This window comes from Halichoeres trimaculatus, unplaced genomic scaffold, assembly GCF_033239565.1.
Source record: "Halichoeres trimaculatus isolate MK-OKI-2021-1 unplaced genomic scaffold, fHalTri1.1 fHalTri1_scaffold_9, whole genome shotgun sequence".
Classification (NCBI taxonomy): Eukaryota; Metazoa; Chordata; class Actinopteri; order Labriformes; family Labridae; genus Halichoeres; species Halichoeres trimaculatus.
Genome location: NW_027437188.1, coordinates 35,774,823 through 35,797,433, shown reverse-complemented (window position 1 = coordinate 35,797,433; position 22,611 = coordinate 35,774,823). Strand labels below are relative to the sequence as shown.

Below are 22,611 nucleotides of genomic sequence, written 5' to 3'. Positions count from 1 at the left end.
AGATTTTGTCTGAGTAAACACACAATGTAACAAGCAGTAGTAAACATTCACACTCTTCTTAAAATGTCAAAAAAGAAATGTAAACTTATTAATATAATTTGAACAAAAGTATGTAATGTATCCAAGTGGTTCCACAAGTTTGAGGTGCTCATCTTTTTTGTGCCTGATCAAAAATTGCGTCATTTTATACAACGGATCAAAAATCGGCTTTTTAAAAGAAAATATGGCCGATGGTCGATAGAGACAAATGTCCAAATATCGGCCTGATATCGGCCGGCCGATATATCGGTCTACCTCTACAGTTAACGTGTTAGTAAAACTGTCAGTCAGTCCATCAGATACTCGGTTTGTTGGTCTGTCATCCGGCAACTCCCTGAACCAGGTAGTCGGTTGATTAATCCTCCCATTTTCCATGTTTTCTTTAAATACCGTAACTCTTCAACAATTTAGCCAATGAAAAAACTCAAACAGATTCTTATAGAAGAAAAGACGACCTTAAAGATACCAGGGGTTTGCAGCGCTGCATAGGAATCAACGTCCAACCACATTACAATCACAGGTGATAACTGATGCCAGCTGTTCTCATTACCGTAACTCTTCTACTACTGGGGCAAGAGAAAAAAAAATAATCAAACGGTTCCTAAAAGAAGATGATCTCTGACTCTTTTCAAGGCAAAATAACAAGAGATGTTTTAGTTAATTTATCTGTGAGTTGGTGGTCGTAATAGTTCTTTGGTTTGTCAGTCTGACTAATATTTCCTTGATAAGTCGTGTAGTTCGTCTGTTGGTCGCTCCCAGCCCTTGATTTGTCAGTGCGCTGTGCTGGTCAAAGGGTGAAAATCTGTGAATTTATCTGTCTCATGATGATCTGAGCAGTGTGTGAATGTGTGTGTTTTCTCCTGTGTGTCTGCAGAGGGGATGAAAATGAGGGGCATGAAGAATGAGACCAACGGCACGGCCAAAGCCAACAAAGTGGTGAGTCACAGTGAAACGCTCTCAGCTCAGAGGAACGATGACTTCTTCATTTTTACCTAAACTCTCCTTTGTTTGTTTCCTCCAGGATGAGGATCTGAAATGGGTGGAGGAAAACATCCCGTCATCGATGGCCGACGTGTAAGTAGATTATCAAAAACCACACATCACTTTTCACAGGAAAACTTCCCAAACTTGATGCTTAAATCTTTGTTTTTGTCTCCTCTGCAGCGCCCTGCCTCCTCTGCTGGACTCTGACGAGGTGAGTCTCCTTTTGTTTTAACTTATGGATTTATTTAAGAGCTGCTGGGAACTCCCAAGAATTGATTTTTATTCCCCGCAATTCAAACAAAATTTCTACCAGACATTGGTATTAACTCAAATAATCCACACATGAAAAGAAATCACAACGTTCAGCTCTCTGAAGACATTCACAACCTGATTGTTGCTCAGCATCAGAATGGAACTGGTTACAGACTTATATCAAAGCACCTGAATATTCCAGTCAGCACCGTTGGGGCCATTATTCACAAGTGGAAGAAGCACCACCTTACCATCAACAGGCCACGCACAGGAGCTCCTTGAAGATTTCTGACCAGGGAGTCAGAAAGATAGTCAGAAGAGGACTCAACCAGCCAAGGACCACCCTGAAAGGGCTCCAGAAAGACTTGGAGGCAGCAGGTACAATTGTTACAGAGAAAACAACAGGCAATGCACTCCACCGCCATGGCCTCTATGGACGCTCAGCCCGCAAGACTCCATTCCTCAAGAAAAGGCATGTTGAAGCTGGTTTAAAGTTTGCTAAACAGCATCTTGACAAGCCTGTAGAATACTGGGAGAATGTTGTCTGGTCAGATGAGACCAAAACTGAACTTTTGGGCTGTCATACTACAGACCATGTTTGGAGGAGAAATGGCTCTGCACATCAGCCAAAAAACACTACACCAACAGTGAAGTTTGGAGGTGGAAGCATCATGGCATGGGGTTGTTTCTCATCTCATGGTGTTGGCAAACTTCATATAACTGACGGAGCAATGAATGGAGCCATGTATGGGGAAATTCTTGATCTGAATCTGCTGCCATCCACCAGGATGATGAAGATGAGACGTGGCTGGACCTTCCAGCAGGACAACCATCCAAAGCACACGGCAAAGTTGACTCTCAGATGGTTTTAGAAAAAGAAAATCAATCTGTTAGAACGGCCTAGTCAATCACCTGACTTCAATCCAACTGAACATTTGTGGAAAGAAGTAAAGAAAAGGGTTCACCAGAGGGCACCAAAGAATATTCCAGATTTAAAGACAATCTGTGCAGAGGAATGGGCCAAAATCACACCTGAGCAGTGTGGGCCATTAGTTCAAACATACAAGAAGCTTCTGGAAGCTGTCATTGCAAACAAAGGCTTCTCCACTAAGTATTAGATGAGTCTCAGTTAGTGTGTTCAATACTTTTTTTCTGTGTTATCGTACTTAATTCACCATAATCATTATTTAAGGACCTGAACGTTGTGATTTCTTTTCATGTGTGGATTATTTGAGTTAATACCAATGTCTGGGAGAAATTTTGTTTGAATTGCAGCTTTGGAAATAAATGTGAGGAGAAAAAAGTTGACGCGTTTAATGTGGTTAAAATATTTAGATGTCAGAAAAATGTTGGGATTTTTAATAGACATGTATTTTTAAAGCAGAAACAAAAAAAAAAAAAAACAGGATAAAAATCCTGCACAGAGTGGGTGTAATTCCTGTTGTGAACACCAGATGGCAGCATCCATTCTGCAGAGAGCAGCTGTTGCTACAGTTACATCATACTGTTGTTTACCCTCCTCTCTGTTGTCATGGCGAGCAGCAGAGTGTGATGGCGATGTGTGGGGAAAGCATCGACCCCTGATGCCATGGAGACCCAACAGAACCTGAACCCTGACCCGTTTTCCCGCCCTCTGCTGGCTTTTAGTCCGAACCATTTCACAGATTATTCACACTTTCATCTCTGAGCTGAAGCTTTCTAAGACACGGCAATCAACAAAGTGACGCTTATGTAAAATCTGTTTCTTACGTAAGCTGCTGCGAAAACACTGACAGGTATTAAATCCATAGAATACATGAGTACATCCACGCTGGGCCGTGCGTGTGTGTGTGTGTGAGGGTTTAGAGACGAGGGAAACGGGTCAGAGAGGACAAAGGATGGAGGGATGGACGCGTTTGATTGGCTGAAGCTGAAATGTTGTTTCCTCCGGTCGATTGGAGACATCAGCAGACATAAAAGAAAATCTGTTGCACATTTATTCTTCGTGTTGCGTCAAAGACTTTGAGTTTAAACGATCTCTTTAGGGGGGATTCATCCATTAAAGGCACAAACGCAGACGCTCAGACGACAATAAATGATTCATAAGAGGCAAAATATGAGCTCAGGTCAGAAACAAACACAGAATCTGGAAAATACTAAAAGCAAAATGTTATAAACCAGAGGAGTGTTGAGTATTTCGTGTATTTTCTTCTGCAGAAGGAGGGAAATCAGACCTGATCTTTAAACCCATTATGCTAAATATTGTAATCCATCACGATTAGGCCGAGGATTACAGAGAGTTGCTAAAACCTGCCGCCAACACATTACCCAAGTTTTTCCACCTTGCTCTCCTTTATTCACTCTGTTGTTTTGCAATAAATCTTTATTTTCCTTTCATTCAGATTTCTTTATTTTATCCCAGATTAAAGTCTCAGAGATCAGTCAGCGAGGTGGCGCAGCTCAGACACAGCTTAAAACTCCTGATTTAACACTTAAAAACCATAAAACAACCAGAGAAAATTCAGAAATAAATGTGTGAATGAAAAACATGAAATCACTTTAATTATTGTGTGTTTAATGATTGGAGCAGTTGTTCGTTCAGCCCACAAGGTGGCAGTAAGCGCTTGTTTGTGTCGCAGTTTCAGGTGCGTCCGGCCGTCTTTCTCGAAGCAGTGTTGCTAACTCACCGACTTTTTCAGACTCCTTGAGCGACTCTTTTTGAAAAAAGTGAAAAACTCGACGACTTGTTCTGAAATTTGGAGACTGTGACATGAAAGCACGCATCAATATTACGCCTTAAATACACCAGATACGTCTATAGTCCAGTTCTGCTCTGATGTAGAGGTGTAAAAAAACATTTAATCTCTTAATATCAATATTAAAAAAAAAAAAAAACTACTTTAGGTGAGTTGGAAGAGCAGTATGTCTTCAGCACCTCCACTGCAATAGATGGCGCTGAAGAGCTACTCTGCTGTATGTTGCCCATAAACTGTATAATTAATATAATCTCAAATATTTAAAATATTTTATTCCTCACTGCAAATGCAATCTTATCAAGTGTTTTTGTCTTATTTTAGAAAATGTTTTTTTAGACTTGATACAAGCCACATTCACCTGACCAGTCCAGAAAAATGTCTTGTTTCAAGTTATTCAAAGAGAAAAATGAGGTCTGAATTGCTGTGACAAGTAAAAAAATCTGCCAATGTAACAAGAAAATTTTGCTAGAAAATAACACTTGATAAGATTTCAGTTTTTTGCAGTTTAAACTTGACGATGTGCGTTTTGATGCTGTAAACATCAATGTTTCCCCTCTATTCTTTGGTCAGTTACTTTAAATTCATTTGAAGTTTATCTTTTACAGTGTAGCAGACTGATAAAATAATCATCATAGGGATGTTTTGGGCGATATTAGATTTTTTATGAGCAACATTGGTTACACTAAGTGACATTTATCAGTTTGACCAACTAATTACGTCTTTCAACAAATCATTTCTTTACAGAATTAGTTAAAGGTCCCATATCCTGCTCCTTTCCTGCAGTTTAATCTGGATCATTGATGTCTTCATGAAATGGTAGTAACATGTTTTGGTCCAAAAAGCCAATAAATCAAGCACAGCAGCATTGTTTCCAGGCTCTCATAGCCCCTCTGTTCAGAACGCTCTGATTTAGTGGGCGTGGCCTTCATATGTAAATGAGCCACCGCTGATACCGCCCCGCTCTTCCACGTCACTGAGAGCGGCGCCACGAGCTCCGAGTGCACAATGTTTAGAAAACAGAGAAGCTCGTTTACCGTAACATTACAGGCTAAAACAACAGGCTAACTGCAGCTAAAGTTAGCATCCTGAAGCTAACACAGAGACAGGGGGGACACTGAGGAAAAGCTCTTCCATCTGCTCCACAGCACACAGCATTTAAAATACTCACATTTCCAGGGTCCCAGGTTTGTTGGCGGATGGTTGGTAATGCGCCTGGATTCAGGACCAGTCTATTGGCTAGCCCTCTGTTGGACTGTCCAAAGTTGGAAAAGCAGTCGGCCGTGAAGTGACTAGCACACACATGCACAGTTTTACTGAGTGTAGCTGGAACATTCCCTGATAAATGAACTCTAGACACTTAGTCTGTCTTCTTCTGAGATGGGAAGCTTGAGCATGGAGCTATGTGACTGTTTACAGCCAAAAACAGAGCAGTGATGGCTCTTTGGGGAGGGGGTTTGGGGGTATCTGCTCCGGTGGACCAATCAGGTCAGACTTGCTCCTGATTGGTCTAAAAAGGGAATCGCTGACGTCGGCAAATCCCCAAAATCCAAACAGCTGGTTTTAGGTCAGGATTTTACATTAACAAGCTCTACTAAGAACAAGTTTGGTCATTAAATATCACATTTTATGGGCTGGGAGGAAAGACAATGACCCACAAATTTCACTAAAAGACTTAATAAAGTGATTTTTGCACAATATGGGACCTTCGACCCACAGTCAGCAGTTATTCTGCAGTGGTCTGTTCAAACTTGAGAGTCTATCAATAAAATGAAAAGTGAGGTTACGTTAGCTCTGCTTGGTGAGGTTGGAGTTGGTAGATGAGCTCTGGTAGGACAGAACCAGGATTCACTAACGTTACACGTTACAGACACGTCTCAGAGCACCGGGCTGTGAGGAGAGAGAAATATAGACGGCTGCTAAACTACGGTACAACTAAAATGAACGAAGGTTAGCTTGTTGTCACGTTAGCCTACAGATTTGTTGTTGCACCGGGCTGCCGATAGCACTACATATAGCTGGCTACTACAATGTTTGCTTGATGTCACATTTTGCTACATAACTGTGCTGATAAATACCTTACCTTGCAAAGTAGTTTGAGTGTTTCATTTACATTTTTGAAAAAGAAGTTTGAGCAGGTTTTTCATCCTGCTCTCTAAATTCTGCGCTAAACACTGCAGTAGTTGTGTTAAAAATAATAGTTCTCCCACTGACTGTACTGATACTTCTAAACTGGACCCGTTTCCGTGTCCTCTCACAGCTCTGAGTCGGTTTTCTCATAGATTTCTGCAGCTCTTACATCTGATTCCTGGAAATAAACCAAACGCTGTGTTTGACCTTGTTTCCTCAGTTTGGACTTTAGGAATGGTTGGTAAGCGTAAACCCTCGCAGCTCAGACAGACGTTTCACAAACTTTCCTGAAGAATGCAGATCTGTGGAGCTGGAAACCGACCAAGAACAGAGTGGAAATACAGCAGGAGTCGGGCTCCCGTTGGAAGAGTTGGTTCACTCAACCCCGAACAGCAAAGAGGTGCCAGAAAAGTGTATTTCATGTCAGCGTGCGGCGTGATAGGATTCAGATTCTCAGGCTTTGCTGCGATGCATCAAAGTATAAAACATCTCCAGACTCCTGCACAGACATTAAAGTGTCAGCAACAAGTCTGTAAGTCTCCAAATAAAAAGGCAGGAGTGGAATAAAACCCATTTATCTGCAGGATGTGATGAACGCTCGGTCCTTCTGATGAGGAACGGCTGATGTTTTTAAGATTCTGACACTTCTGTCTTCATTAATAAATCCTTCTTACGTTTGGTTTGAGAAACAGTCAGCTTCTGTTTCTCCAAACCAGCTCAGCTTCTGCATCTTTACTCAGCTCCTAACGGCAGCGTGCACTGACTTTTACAAGTGTTAAGAGTGTTTTTCCAACCAGAAGGGAACTTAAGCACATTTTGGCCCCAAAGAGGGAACTTAAGCTCAAGCTTTGACTCACAACAGCACTAACTTTTCCACTGGTGCTACCAACTTCCCCATTTGACAACAAAAAATATATCAGGTATGAATATAAAACAAGACTTTTCAAACAAAAAAAAAAAGTAACTAAAGCTGTAATGTGAGTATACAAACTAACTAAAATTCTCTAAAAGGAAAGACAAAATCAATCCGTCACATACATTAACTAATTAAAAAACAGACCTAACAACCAGGAGAGCTAGCAGGCCACCAACACTCCTTTCTCCCGTAGTTTTCTCTTCTTGTAATTTCTCCTGATTATTCTCCAGTTTTAATTACGGTCCTGTGATCTTGACCCCTCGTTGATGAGGAGTTTATCAGAGCATCAGCTGCCCTTTTTTAAAACGTGACAACATGATAGGTCATGAGTAATAAACTTGCAGTGGTTAAAAAGTTGATTCATCTTCAGATTCAGATTTAGACAACTTTATTTATCCTACATGGGGCAAATCGTGTGGAGAAGCTGGCACAAGTTGACATGAAAGCAACAGTAAAAAAAATACACAAGGAGTTAAAAGTTAAGAATATAAAAAGACTAGAAGGAGCGCCAAGATAAAAGATTAAGAAGCATTCAATAATCTAACTGCAGAGAGGATGAACGACTTAAGATTGCAGTTTGTTTTACAAGCGGGTAAAACTTAGGAATCTCTTGGAGCAGATTTCAACAACCTTTGTCAGACTGTTACGGACTTTGACAGAAAACTGATAAAACCAACAGATAAAAGAAAAACAAAGGAGACTTTCAATAAAAGACTGGAAAAAAACACAAAGTATTCCAGGACTGACTGAAAAAGATGTGACTCAGTTCTGATTTCTCTAACGTAAGCTCCGACATGCTCTTACCTAGCATCCTCTTCAACCAGAGCACCATAAAGTGGTACGGGTTGGTAATTTGGGGACCTGTCCCGGGTTTAATTGAAGAAAATGGCACGAAATATGTGCTGTACTGAGACAAACCAAGCTGAACGCTTGGTGGAAATGGGGCTTTACTGCCCTCTACTGGTCTGCTGCTGTTTTCCAATAAGGAGAGTTCAGAGCTGCGTAAATCGTAAAGTGAGGAGGCTGAGTGTTACAATCGCAAAGTTCTGCGCAGGAGAGAGCGCAGGTGGAGTAGACAGACTCATAGACTGTAAAAAAAAATAAAAAATAAAAAAAGGATGTCATCTTTCTCAGTTTAAAGTGAGGTCTCTCTACAAGACTGCTCCCCCTGGTGGCTGGCTGCAGCGTAGGTCAAAAAATCCATCTCCCCAGTCATTCCAGATGGGCTGTGGTCAAACTTTAAAAAATGAATACACCTGGTAGAAATGTTTCTCACGTCTGATTGTTGTGGTGATTTGAAGATATCATTTGGCTGCCTTGCATTCAGGCCCTTTTTTTTTAAAAAAAGTTTTGTTTTCATTAGTTATACAAGGTTAAAAACGAGGTTTTACGTCATGTTTAACGAAGATTGACAGCTGACTTTCTTGTGTATTTTTTTACGGGATTGTAAAATATGTCAGAAGTTACGAGTCAAGAAGTGATTAGACTCTCCAAAGAAAAAATAAATATATTATTTTTGTCACCCGGCTGACTGAGCCGGTGACAAAAATTCTTACTCATGAACACTGAAAAAAAAGCTAATTAGGTCACAGTGGGCACTACAGTTTGGGTTTTGGCTTTCAAGAGGGCATTTCAGTGCCAATTCTTGCCCTCACAAGAGTGCACACCACTGCCTCCTGGTCCTGTTTGTGACCTTTACGATAAAACATCTTTGTCCCTTTTGAGGATTTGTTGCTTCTCCCTGCAAGTGCATGCTCTAATTCTGTTAAAGACCCTAAAAACAGCTGATTGTTGTGTTTTTTGTTGGATAAATATTAGTCATCAATGCATTTGTCAGAGAATGCATAAAGCAGAGGATTAAGAGATTGGTCAGTTTACAGAGTTGGGACAGAAAAGTCAGATTTCAACAAGATTTTCTTTGAAAAGTAGAAGAAACTTGCAGATTTCTTTCAGATCTTTACAAGGTGTTGACTCTGAAAGCTCTTAAACTGTGTTCAAAAAGTTTTATTTTATTTTTAAATTTTATTTTCATTTCATAGAGAAATATAAATTATAAACATCACCATGTATGACAATTAAACTAGTTAAAATGCTCTTTATTCTGAAACCAGTTGAAATAGTTTTACCAAAATACGCTCAGAGCTGTAAGTTCATTGTGAGGACATCAGGTTTATTACACTCATTGTACAATCAGGATCATGTCTTTGTGCCAGAGCAAACCCTTCCCACTGAATTAAAACCAGAAAACAAGACAAATGTTGACTCTTGAACATCAGCTGACCCTCTTTTATTTTTTTAAAGTGACATCCTAAAGGACTCTTTGGGAAAAACCGGAGCAAGCCCGGAGAAAACCCTGGAGTCAGCAAGATGTTGGAGGAAATTTAAGGTGTAAACATCGTCTGTTTTGAGGTTTTGAGGGGGGGCTCATGGAGCTGATCTTCTTGAGAAGGCCCTAAAGATGGACCTAAAGAACCTGCAGCAGGCGCTGGGCTTTTTTGGTGTCATGTGCTTCTTGAAAACTGAGACGATGTAGTTTTCAAAGTCGCTGTTCTTCGTTTGCAGGAGAACCACTGCTGTGGCCCCTTTTTTCAGCTTCTTGCCCAGGTCCTTGAAAATGGCTTTTTCGATCTTGCTGAGGTTTTTTGGTGTGATCTCCAGTCCTGCATCATCAACTCCAGCCCAGATCTTTTCAAACAAATGCTGGATGATGGCCTCAGTTCTCTCTGAGGTGTGAGGGATCTTGGCGTTGGTGAGGATCCTGGAGACCAGCATCTCTACAAGTACTCTGACAGCTGTTTCCTTGAACTGGGCCTTTGCTTCGTCATCCAGAGGGACTTTGCTCATAGAAAAACCCTTGGTGGTCGGAGCTGTCATGTGCTGGCTCTCTGCGATCCGGTCACTGTGGGTCCTGGTCCGAAAGGTCAGCCACCACCTCATCAGGCTCTGGAAACACCACACGCTGGCCTGGATGTCTCCCATCAGCTTCAGTTGGACCTCTCTGCAGTACGGGGGCTCCAGGGTCAGTCCAGACAGCATCACATCTGTTGTGTGAGCGTGCAGAAGATCTCTGAGGGCATCAGAGAAGTTGAAGGTAGCTTGAGTCCAGTCCTTCATGATGGGAACAGCTTTGGACGCACATTTTTTGAGGCTTTCCTCTGTTGTTTCTGAGGAACCAGATTTTCTTTCCTTTGTCTCTGACTGGTCATCGTCAGTGGTAGACAGGGTGATATTATCTGCGTCCTCTTGATGGTCCGACTCTGCAACATTTCTAGCTGTGCCGAGATGTTCATACACATTTTTCATCCTCCTGATCATTTTCTTTAACATTTTGCATGTCATCTCCACCATCTTCTGAAGGATCTCAGGGCACATGATCTCTTCCCTTCCAGGATTTGGTTTTGACGAAAGGCTAGACCTGACCCTCTCAGAGACTTCCTTAGCGATTAACTTGGTCAGGCTTTTGGAGCTGGCACAGCTAACTTTGTTTGTGTTTAGAGCCTTAGCAAAACTTGCAGGAATTATGTCCTCCATGACGATCCCGATCCGCCACTCCAGAAGGGAGAACTTTGTACCCCTCAGATTGTCCCGCAGAGAAGTGGACATTAAATCTATGATTTCCAGAATCAGCTGAGCTAACTGGAGTTTGGTGTCTTCAGCAGGCCGACCCCTCTTCACCAGATCCCACTCTTCAGGGGTCATGTGGCGGAAAAAGGTCTCGATGAGTGGAGGGATATCAGTGAACCGTCTGCTCTGAGTCCTTGCTGGTCCTCGTGAACATCCAGGCTCCTCCACTGTGGGCTGGGTCTCAGCGGGTGTTGCGTTTGAGTTCATTGTGAAAAAGGTTTTCGTCGTTTTTTGCTCTGAGCAAAGTGCACGATGTGTCTCTTTCTGTTGCAGGTTTCAGAATGAACAGGTCTGTGTGTGATTCCACTACTCTGCCCAAAAGGCTCCACTGTGACATCACAAGGCATTCCATCGGGCTATGATGTCACAGTCAGCTGACTCCTACATTCAAATCAAAACATTCTAGAACTCTGCTCTCAGTCTGACTCCACAAAGTGACAACACTTTAATCATGATAAACATTTTAAATGAGGCTATTCAATTAAAAATCCAGGGGTTTTTGGACTTGGTGGTAAAATAAACACTTTTCAGTCCACACAGAATTAAACTGCCGAGTTTCTTTGCTGATTTTTTTTTTGTTTAAAGGTAGAAAGAGACGTGCTTGTTGGACGTGGTGAAACGTGGTTGCTAGGTGCCGCCCTGTTGGTTATGGCTGCCTTTTGCAGTTTGCCCGTTTCTTGTCATTTTTTTGTCTCTTTTTTGTAATCTTTGTATTTGGAGTGGAGCATTACTTTGTATGGTTCATTTGTTGGTCGTGGACACCAAACTTTTTGTGGCTTCAGTGATTTTTTTACTACTTTTTCTCCTGTGTTTGTCTGGAGATCCTACATGTGACCATGGCTGCATTGTTTACATGTGAACTCAGCTGTTAGCAGCCTGTAGCATGTCAATGCTAACTGGTACAAGGCCAGATGTTTCCCACAAGGTGAGGAGAAGGAGGTGAGGACGACGTGCTGGTTCTCAGGTGTGAGCTAAGAAGTGACGACATGGACCTGTCCTTCCATCCATCGTTATTGGGAATGTAAGATCTATCTCCAATAAGATGGACGAGCTAGCTATGCTAACCCATCAACAGAGGGTATACCAGAATGAATTACTTATTATTTTTTTTAATTATTTTTGTATTATTATTTATTCATTTTTATTTTTTTATATCGTAAAAAATATTTTGTTTATTTTTTATTATTATTTTTATTATTATTTCTATTATTATTTTATTTATTTATTTTTCGCTCTAAAAAAGCTTATTTTACGTATTATTTATCATTATTATTATTTTATTTTATTTATTATTTATTTTTATTTTTTTATCTTTAAAAAGTTTTTATTATTATTATTTTATTATTACTATTATTATTTTATTTTATTTTATTATTTTTTTTATCTTAAAAAAAGTTTATTTTTGCTTGTTGGACGTTGTTAATCATTGATATTTAAACATTTATCAAATCTTCTCTGTCAGGTCAGTGTTTTATGATTCTTTATGATTTCATGTTGTAGATTTTCTTCTTCCTGGGACACATTATGACTCTCGATACGTCTGCAAATGTAAAACACAAAAAAGGAGGAGAATATGAGAATGCAAGGTGGTAAACTTGGTTCAAGCTCATGAGTTTTAATTTTGGGAGATGAAGTTAAACTCGTCATGCTTCCTCTGCTGAGCAAAGTGAATGAGATCGTCTGTCTTTAGGTCTGTAAAAGCTCTGGAAAGTTTGATTTATCCTCACTTTGATTACCGTAAACACTGCACCCATCAGCTGAGACCGTAAAGGGACAGTCCGTAAACTTCTGACAATTAAAACAGTGTTAAGAGTTGAGGTCGTTAAAAAAGGAAACTCAGCGCTTCTCCTCGTCATAATCTCCGTCTCGTTAAACTTTCATCTGATGTGACTACCTTTAAAGTGAGGCAGAGTCGCCCTGAGGTTTTTGGGTGATAGATGGAGGAAAATAAAGGAGCTTTCTGACATTTCAACGCGCTAATGTGCCGTTAGCTCCCCTACAGGCCCGACTTCCTGTTCAAACCACACAAATTGGCTCCTCCGTGTCCACTAGGATCTCTTCTGTCACCCGCCCGTACGCGGCCTCGTCTGTCATTTCTGCTACAAGAGGAATCGACTTAACGACGTCGACCTCCTAACTGAGCGGGGTTACAGGGCGGAGGGATGATTCAGGAAGTCTGGAACAGATGTCTGGTCCATGAGGCTGTCAGGGATGAAATGAGAGAGGAGGAAAGAGCAGAGGATCATGAATGTCACGGTTCAAATGTCTGAGAGATTGGACACAAAGCCGTGCTGGTCTTGCTTTAGTTCCTCCTAACCAATGGTCTTCTTTGAGCCTGATGGTGTGAATGTGTCTCTGTCAGCTCCCGGTGTTCCAGTTTAAAGAGTGACCCTGTAAACTGGAGACCTTCATCTGAACGTGTCAGTGGAGATCCAGGTTACAGCAGCTGTTCAGACACAGAGGAAGTCCTCTGTCGGCTCCATCTCTGAGGAGCGTCAGTCCGCTGTTTCTCCCTCCGTTTGGGGCTTTTAGAAACGGCTTGAACCGGCCTTAGATGGCTTCGTCTCCAGAGCTTGTCTCCTTTCAAGAGTCAATAAACCTAGCTTATTAAATCAATTTAATAGTAAATAAAGCTCCAGCAAAACCAGCAAAGGTTGAAGGTCCTCCATGCTAACAGCTTTGGTATCATTCTCTCTGAAAGCCCTCCGTTGTTGTCTTACTGCCCTCTACTGTCTAGTGCTGTTTTGCATGATCTACCAGGGTCTTTAGCCCTACAGTGAGACCAACAATAGGCCACAGGAACTAATTAGTTCTTGGCAATGTTTTAGCAGGAACTAAAGCCTCATTTCCACCAAGTGGTCTGGTTTGGATCAGTATAGTTTGGTACGGGTTGGATCAGTAAATCCTGATCCTGTTTGTGTTTCCACAGCCAGCTGTGTCCTTCCTGGTAGACAGGGTGTAAGCCAAATGCTGATAGCTGTGTGTCAGCCGTCAATTTTCCTAAGTCGCATTTTCACCAAGCAGACCGGTTCGGTTCGTCTCGGTACGCCGCGCATTTTGTGGTGTTTCCACTGTATTATCCCGGGACAGATCCCCAAATAACCGAGGCGAGCAGTCCCACTTTTTGGGACCCTTCTGTATGGGTGCCAAACTGAACCGATCCGCTCTCAGAAGGTGGAGCTACAACACTGCAGACCGTTGATTGGCCGAAAGAATCGTCACTTTCTGTGCGACAGCGGCTGCATTTCTCCTGGTGGCTCACAGACTTCTCTGAAACAAAGCTTCATTGTTCTTTGTATCAAAGAGCTACATGCTAATCACAGAGAGGACGAAATGCTGCATGTCTTCATCTTTGCTCTTTATTTACTGAGTCGCGTTTTTCTTCTTCGTTGGATTTATTAGTGGGGTAATCTGTGTCGCGCTGCTACGGCGTCACGCTATTGTTTAACAGCTGTGGCTTTCGGCATCCATCTACCGCGAAAGGGCACAGTTTGCTGTGGAAAAGCAAACGGGATCAGGCTTAACTGTACCAAACTGAACCGAACCGGACTGCTTGGTGGAAACGCGGCTCAAACAAACGGGAAGTTCTCTTCAGGAAGTCGACTGGAGATTTAAACATGTCAGGGTTATCTGTTCTTTACCAACACTGTCACACAGGAAGTGACGAGTCTTTCCAACAATCAACAGACTGGAGTGTTTCTAGCTCCACCTTCTGGGTTTGGATCGGTTTAGTCTGACACCCCAACAGGGGGGAACCAAAAAGTGGGACGAGAAGGTCGATAATTTGAGGTTCTGTACTGGTTTTAGTAAAAGAAAACGCCACAAAATTTGTGCTGAACTGAGACGAACTGAACTGTACTGTATGGTGGAAATGGGGTTTACTGCCCTCTACTGGTCTGGTGGTGTTTTTGGCCTTTGACAACGGAATAGGTCTGAGAAACTTTTAACAGGAACTAAAAGTTTTTGATGCCTCTTCAGATGAAAAAAGTTAAACTTTTTTTGTGGTTGCGCTTGTCAGGGTTTTCTTTTTCTCATCAACCAATCAAAATCAAAAAGGGGCGGGACTTCTGCTGTCAAAATCTAGAAACTGGAAAAGCCTGTAAATGATGGACAATGTTGGAGCTTCCCTTTTTTTTGTAAATGAAGTTAAAAGAAAGGAAAAAAAAGAAAATGTTTGTCGATATAAAAAATCTTAAAATCAGGATTCTGAGCGTCTGTGACTTTAAAGCTGTTTCTTTTCTGTTTCAGGAAACCATGGCGACCAAGTTCGAGATGTCAAAGATGGAGTAAAGAAGACGGATGAAGAGGAGAAACATGAAGAAGGAAAGAGGGAAAAAAAGATGAAGCGCAAAGACAAGCGGTGTTATAAGGTGGATTTAAAGAGGCACTTGTTGGCGGAGGGATGGATGGATGCACAGATGGGGGAAAGAGGGAAACAGGTGGAGGTGTTTGAGTCCCTGACGTTAAGCCTTTGATTGTACAGTCACTGGGAGTGGAGTCGCTCACAGCGCAGCACAGATATTTTCTTTTTATTGCCTGTTTGTATTTATATTTCTATATATACAGTATATTTTGACAGATTTGATGTTGCGGCTCCTTTTTGCCTCGTCCCTGTTTACACGTGGAAATGTGATGTGCAGATATCGTCTCCAGACGTTTGGCTCCTGCAGACGTTTGTTTTTGTTTTTGGCGTCCACATCGAGCAGCTTCATTTGGATCCTTTTTGAAACCAAAGCGGTAAAAGAAGAAAACACGGACGTGACGGACGACAGATTTATCTCTTATCTTCTCGTATCGATGATAAAGAATGTGTTATAATCCACAGACTGTGAGATAAACCAGCTCACAGACGTGTTTTAAACACGTCAGACATGTGAGACGAGTATTTCAGACTGTTCCTTTAAATCAGAGTATTTTGCCATGAAGTGGCTCAGAGTCTCTTCCTCGTCTCTTTCTGTTAATCAGCGTGAAGGACTCGGTGTGGGTCTCGATGATTGTCTCAGCCTGAAGTCTCCTGGGGGAGGAAGTGTTTTCCAGTTCTGTGTTTGTGTGTTTCTCATCACAGCAGCATCTGTTGTCCACAAACACTGATTATGTACAGAGCTGTGCTGTTTGGTTTGTAAATAAATCAAAAACTCATCATTCAGACTCGGGGAGAGTTATTTACTTTGTTTTTTGCTCTGATGTTTGTTTTCCTGTGGGGGATCTGTGCGAGGCGTTAGTGTTACAGCTCTGCAGCCTCAAAAACACATTTAAAGCTTTAGTTATTTTTGCAGATTTAGAAATTGGCAGATTAAGACTTTTCTGACAAAACGAAAAATGATTTTGGAAATAGTAAGTAGAAAGATAAACATCTTTCTACTTACTGTTTAGTGAGTATCTGTAAAGTGAGTGTGCCTTTAATGACAGACGCCAGCCGTCACTCACAACCACAGCAGCCGACGGATGAAAGATGGAGCAGCACAGTGATCGTACAGTCTTAAGACATGACAGAGCAGAAGAAAGGATCCACCCTGACAGATTTTTCTTTCTTGAAGACATTTAGCATCTTAAAGTTCCCATCTCCTGCTCCTTTCCTGCAGTTTAATCTGGATCATTGATGTCTTCATGAAATGGTAGTAACATGTTTTGGTGCAAAAAGCCAATAAATCAAGCACAGCAGCATTGTTTCCAGGCTCTCATAGCCCCTCTGTTCAGAACGCTCTAAATTAGTGGGCGTGGCCTTCATATGTAAATGAGCCACCGCTGATACCGCCCCGCTCTTCCACGTCACTGAGAGCGGCGCCACGAGCTCTGAGTGCACAATGTTTAGAAAACAGAGAAGCTGGTTTACCGTAACATTACAGGCTAAAACAACAGGCTAACTGCAGCTAAAGTTAGCATCCTGAAGCTAACACAGAGACAGGGGGGACACTGAGGAAAAGCTCTTCCATCTGCTCCACAGCACACAGCATTTAAAATACTCACATTTCCAGGGTCCCAGGTTTGTTGGAGGATGGTTGGTAATGCGCCTGGATTCAGGACCAGTCTATTGGCTAGCCCTCTGTTGGACTGTCCAGAGTTGGAAAAGCAGTTGGCCGTGAAGTGACTAGCACACACATGCTCAGTTTTACTGAGTGTAGCTGGAACATTTCCTGATAAATGAACTCTAGACACTTAGTCTGTCTTCTTCTGAGATGAGGTGCTTGAGCATGGAACTATGTGGCTGTTTACAGCCAAAAACAGAGCAGTGATGGCTCCTCAACTTTGGCATTCTCCTCCCAGTGAGGGGGTTTGGGGGTATCTGCTCCGGTGGACCAATCAGGTCAGACTTGCTCCTGATTGGTCAAAAAAGGGAATCGCTGACATCGGCAAATCCCCAAATTCCAAACAGCTCGTTTTAGGTCAGGATTTTACATTAACAAGCTCTACTAAGAACAAGTTTGGTCATCAAATATCACATTTTGTGGGCTGGGAGGAAAGACAAAGACCCACACATTTCACTAAAAGACTTAATACCTTTAATAGGTTGTGTCTTTGGTCGGCTAAAACGCTGTTTCCGTCTTAACAAGAGGCTGAAATGCAACAAAACTTGCGTTTCAGCCTAAAACCATTGTCGTGTTAATGGCCCTTAATCTGCTGTACAAAGATGTGCAGTATATAGATAACTAAACTGTAAAGTTGTTAGATGTTTTGTTCTGATGTAAAGATTTTAACATGGAGCTCTATGGGGACTGACTCACTACTGGAGACAGACTCTAGTGGACACTCAGGGAACTGCAATTTTGGTCTTCCTTCTCTATTGTATTATGTTAACTTCTTTCATAACTGATGGTGATGACTGAACAGCTTTATTGTTGTCTTTAGACCATCTGGAGTTGGTTCTGGTCTCTGTCGTCCTTCTTCTCCTTCTGTGTCAAACATCCTCAAACCTGACCCCGAATCCTCCTTCTGCAGACTCTAATTTGATCTATTGATAGCAGCTGCAGCCTAAATGTCACTCAGCTTCTCCTTCTCACACTTAGTATTTTTTCTGTAACGTTGGAATAAAGACAGGATGATTTAAAGCTTCATCGTAAAGACAGAAGCTCGCCACGTGTAGGCGTTGGCTCTGTATTTAGCAGCCAGTGTCTCTGCGTTATAATCCTGGCATGTAATCCATCTGTTCTGGCACTTCAACGTCTCTGACCTTAACCACGGGAAGACAAATCTAAAGACGGCGGTAACACTCAGACATCATAATTATCTCCACGCTCCCTCCATCTGCTGCTCAGAGCCGTGTTCAGATCAGGCTCCGCGCGACTTCATCGCTTCATTCACAGCCGTCAAACCTGACACCGTCGTTTCCCCGCTTTGTCAATTAAAGTGTCCTCAACCACAAAGCAGCAGTTTACACACATTGTTTCTGAGTGAATGTGTGTGTGTGTGTGTGTTCAGTGTGTGTGTGTGTGTGTGCAGCTACTGTACTCTGGCATTACGGCTGTAATAACATAATCCCACAGATTTGGCCTGACAGCAAGACAGTATGCTGCCGATTTCAACTGACAGTAGGGAATTATCGTCAGCGCACACTCCACAGACGGCTAGACATGTGTTATTAGTGCTGCGGTGAGGCTCAACATGTGGCCCGTCAGCTCTCAGAGGGACGCTGACAGGGTCTGTTTGAGGATGATGGCAGTTTGACGTGATCCTGAGGTTAAGATGAGGAGACGTTTTTATTCTGACTCCATGAAGCCAATCCAAAAAGTTTCACAAGTAGAAACAGAAATTTAAGACAATCTCAACTTTTTATCTTTATATACGTCGAGATTTAAACAACTAACTTCAATATAGACTTAATTACCACCCTAAAAGTGCATTAAACAGTCAGAAACTTTATTTATTTTAACAAAAACAAGCTGAAACTTTAGTAAAAATATCACTGAAGCAGTTTGATTCTGAACGAAGCATGACGGTGCAGCCGCATCACAGCAGTTAACAGAGCAGGATACTGGAGTGCGACAGGTTTAACTTTGAATTTGTAATTTTAATCATTGTCATACCATATGATCAATATTACGCTTGAAGAACTTCCTGTTAACCTTTTTTAATATTAACATTATTAATTTTTTATGTCATTTTGATTATGTTTGCATTCTGATGTGTATATGATTTGCAAATCTCACAATCATAACCCCTTCCTTCCAGGCAGAAAAAAGGTAACAGAAAGCCAAAACTGAAAACGCTATTGAAAAAAAAAAAGACGAAACGTGAGAATGCAAAAATTAATACCACAACATTTGATGTCCATAATTAATTGCTTATTTGTTGTTGAAAAATAAATCGAAATGACATTTTTTGGTCAGAAAAGCTGCCTGGTCTATAAAAGACAAAATTTTCAAAAGGTTAAGATAGTTTTTTTTTCTTTCCACAGGGGGGCGCCAAATTGACACAACCCAATAGTTCCTCACAGGAGCTTTAAATTTAGTTTTTATATAAATTTATATATTGTTAAATGAATGATGACAGCTGAAAAATGGAGAAGTAAGAATTTTTAAAAACCAAATAAGTAAATAGATCAGTTTTCTAGAAAATGTACAAATGGAGAAACTTTATATTTTAATTTTAGATATTTTCATAATTTATTTTTGTTTTTTTTATTGTTTTTATTTTATCTAAATATATCTCCTTATTCAAATGTAGATTATTAATTATTGCATTTATCAAATATTTTTCTATTTTTTTAAACTGGACTTGTATTCTTTCATTGATTTTTAAGATAAACTCACTTATTAGTCATAGTTTCATTTAGTGTCTTAAGCTCCTGGTTAGTGATTTTTAATACATACCTTTTTTTTAAATTAATATATCTCAAACACTAATATATACCTTAAGGAGTTAACTTAAAGTATTATGAAGACACCTTCAACTATAAAATTTTAAAAGAAAACACTTCTGTCTAATTTTTTTAATTTATTTTTTATTTTATTTATTATTCATTCATTTATGTTTTTCATCTTAGTTGGCACTAATCATATTATTCTATTTACACATATTTTATCTATATGTATGTATTTATTTATTTATTTTACATTAACTTCTTTTTTCTTTTAATGTCCTGTCTCCAAATTTCACATTTCAGTTGATTTATTAATATCCTGTCTGCTCCCTCTATTTATTTACTTTTTTTTTTACTTTAGCCATCTTGTATTCTTGTATACTGTATTTTTCTCACTGCTTCCTCTTTAAATATATATCTATATTCAAATGTAGATTTTAATTTATTGCATTTATCCAATATTTTACTGATTTTTCTAAACTGAACTTTTATTCTTTCATTGATTTTTCAGTATATTTTATTATTTTCAGGATAAACTCCTTTGTTATTCATAGTTTCATAATTATTTTTATATACATATACGTATATATATATATATATATATATATATATATTACAGAACACTAATATAAACCTTAAGGAGTTAACTTAAAGTATTATGAAGACACCTTCAACTATAAAAGTTTAAAAGAAAACACTTCTGTCTTTTTTTTATTTTTTATTTTATTTATTATTTATTGATTTTTTTTATCTTAGTTGGCACTTGTCATATTATTCTATTTATACATATTTTATCTATATTTATCTTTTTATATATTTATTTATTTTAGATAAACTTCTTTTTTCTTTTAATTTCTTGTCTCAAAATTTCACATTTCAGGTAATTTTAATTCTATTTTATAAATTTGTCTCTTTATTTTTCCACATGTGCTTTGACAGATCCTGTTTTTATGTCATGACTGCTGCACGCTGAAATTGCCTCTCCTTACCCTTTGAACTCAAATCCCTTTTTCATTGGAGATTTATGTACACAAATAAATATCATCTATCCCGTTAATCCTCCTGAGACCACTCAGATCTCAGTGATAACCCCGCAGGATGTCACAACAGCCGGGTCAGAGACACACGGCCTGAAACATCCCTCAGAGCAGAAGTGTGTGAAAGGAGGCACCGTGAAGGTTTCAGAGGGTTTTTCTGAGAGCACAGCGTCCTGTCAGGGTTCATCTAAACGTGCTGGATGTAAACATGGCGCCGCAGCAGCAGCGGTGTTGGCGTTTGCGGCCTGTTGCTGGCATATGGACGTCCCCCCGCCTGCTGCCAGATAATACATACAGATCTACTTTAATACAAAGAAATCTCCTATTATTGCTCCCATTACGTAAAGGGATGAGATTATCGATACACAGATTAATGAGCATCCAATGGCGTCCCGGCGTGTCACCCTGGCCCCGCCCCCTCAGATAAAAATAGAAAAAGAGCCCACAATGACTTGCAGTTTAGTTGTTAGATTTTAGTCTTTATTGTACTATTTTTTCTTGACAATTTGCTAGCGGACATGTGAAAACTTGGACCAACAAAACATCATCATCATTATTATTATTATTTTTTAATTACAGCATATCATCAGACTGCGGTAACGGTGAGAACATGTGTTTTTAGAAAATAAAACAAGAAAGAAAACAGAGAAAAATTCCAAACCGAACAGGAAAAAAACATTTGACTTTAATATTTGATGGTGGTTTTTTCTTTTTTTCTTTTTTTTTAAGTCATGTACACAATATAACAGTCTAAAAACATTAAACACACAGAGCTGAAGACATTGCAGTGTTGGTTGGGAAGTGGCAGTCCTCAGGGCAGTTTATATACTGTAGCAACATGGTCCTGCTGTACTGTCAAATATCTACTGATGGGGGAGGAAGAGGAGGGGAGCGAAGGGGGAGGTTGAGGGGAAAAAGGGGGGACTACAAACCAAAATGGCCGTCGATATAAAACTAACAGTCTTTTTTTTTTTTTTTTTTGTTCTTTAAATCCACCAATCAGGAGTCGGTAGAGACGGAGAGCAGAGTTAAGTAGGAGGAAAAAATAGGACGGCGGGAGCAGGAGGAGGAGGAGGAGGAGAGGAGGAGGAAGGGGGAGAAAAAAGGGAGGGGGTGGAATGTCTCGATTTTCATTTTTTACATTTCTGCATTTTTCTTTTCTCTCGTAGACAATATAAAATCTCACAGACAAGCAAAGAAAAAATAAAAACACTGGATGTACATGTTTGTTCGTATGTATAAATGCATCGGACGGAGGGGTGGGTGGATGGATGGGTGGATGAGGGGGATGAAAAGAGGAAGAGGGGCTTGAATTATTGCTTTCTGAGTGATTATTAACTCTCACTTCTCTTCGACATGAATTGCATCTTTCTCATTCTCACCGTGGTGATCTGTTTACACGTGATTACTCCGTTTATCGGGAGGAGGAGGAGGAGGAGGAGGAGGGATGAAGGGAGGGCAGGGAGGAGGAGGAGGAGGAGTTAGGGTGAGGGTGGTGAGGGGGCGGGGCTCAGAGCTCCTTGCTCAGCGAATCCCGGGCAGTTCTAATCCTCTTTGTGTGGCCTCACACGTTTCCCGCCTTTTTGTCTGGTAAATGATAACAGAAGAGATTGAAAAAATGAATTAAAAAATAGGAAAAAGGATAATAAAGAGAAGAAATAACAGTCATAGAAAAAGGGTTACATGTTGCATGTGTGTTTAGTGGTTTAGTACAGATGTTTCTAACTAGTGCTGGGTTAGTTTACGATATTTAAAGGACGTACACAAAGTAAACAACAACACAACAACACAAGAAGAAGACAGAGCTTCACATGTCAGAGGATCAGCACATGAACAGGAGGACGTCACTTTTCACTCCCTCTTTGACCCCAGCGAGTGAATTTCCCCCTGAAATGAAAACAGCGGCGCCCCCTGGTGTGTCGTCATCTGTCTGTCTGACCCCCCACCCCCACCCTCACCCCCACCCTCACCCCACCCGCAGAGAGACGGAGAGGGAGACAGCTCGTTAATCTGGCTTGTTGAAGAGGCTCCGTGACACTTTGATTTTGCCCGCTAATCCGTTGATGGACTCAACTCTATTGATGTCTGCTAAACCCGCTT

At 40.7% G+C, this 22,611-nt stretch overlaps 2 protein-coding genes across 3 annotated transcripts in view; one reads left to right on the top strand and one right to left on the bottom strand.

Moving 5' to 3' along the window:
- The window catches only part of LOC141798429 (transmembrane protein 87A), a 28,663-nt gene extending 13,660 nt beyond the window's left edge, over positions 1-15,003 (top strand). For both annotated transcript variants that reach the window (XM_074680370.1, XM_074680369.1), the window contains exons 18-21: positions 914-975; positions 1,061-1,113; positions 1,204-1,234; positions 14,926-15,003. In XM_074680370.1, the coding sequence (XP_074536471.1) occupies positions 914-975; positions 1,061-1,113; positions 1,204-1,234; positions 14,926-14,967 (188 nt within the window). In that variant the 3' untranslated portion in view covers positions 14,968-15,003. The remainder of the gene's footprint in view (positions 1-913; positions 976-1,060; positions 1,114-1,203; positions 1,235-14,925) is intronic.
- Positions 15,004-20,988: 5,985 nt separating this feature from the next.
- Positions 20,989-22,611, bottom strand: part of LOC141797746 (uncharacterized) — a 62,229-nt gene continuing 60,606 nt past the window's right edge. Inside the window, exon 4 of the mRNA XM_074679416.1 lies at positions 20,989-22,098. Within this exon, the coding sequence (XP_074535517.1) occupies positions 22,076-22,098 (23 nt within the window). The 3' untranslated portion in view covers positions 20,989-22,075. The remainder of the gene's footprint in view (positions 22,099-22,611) is intronic.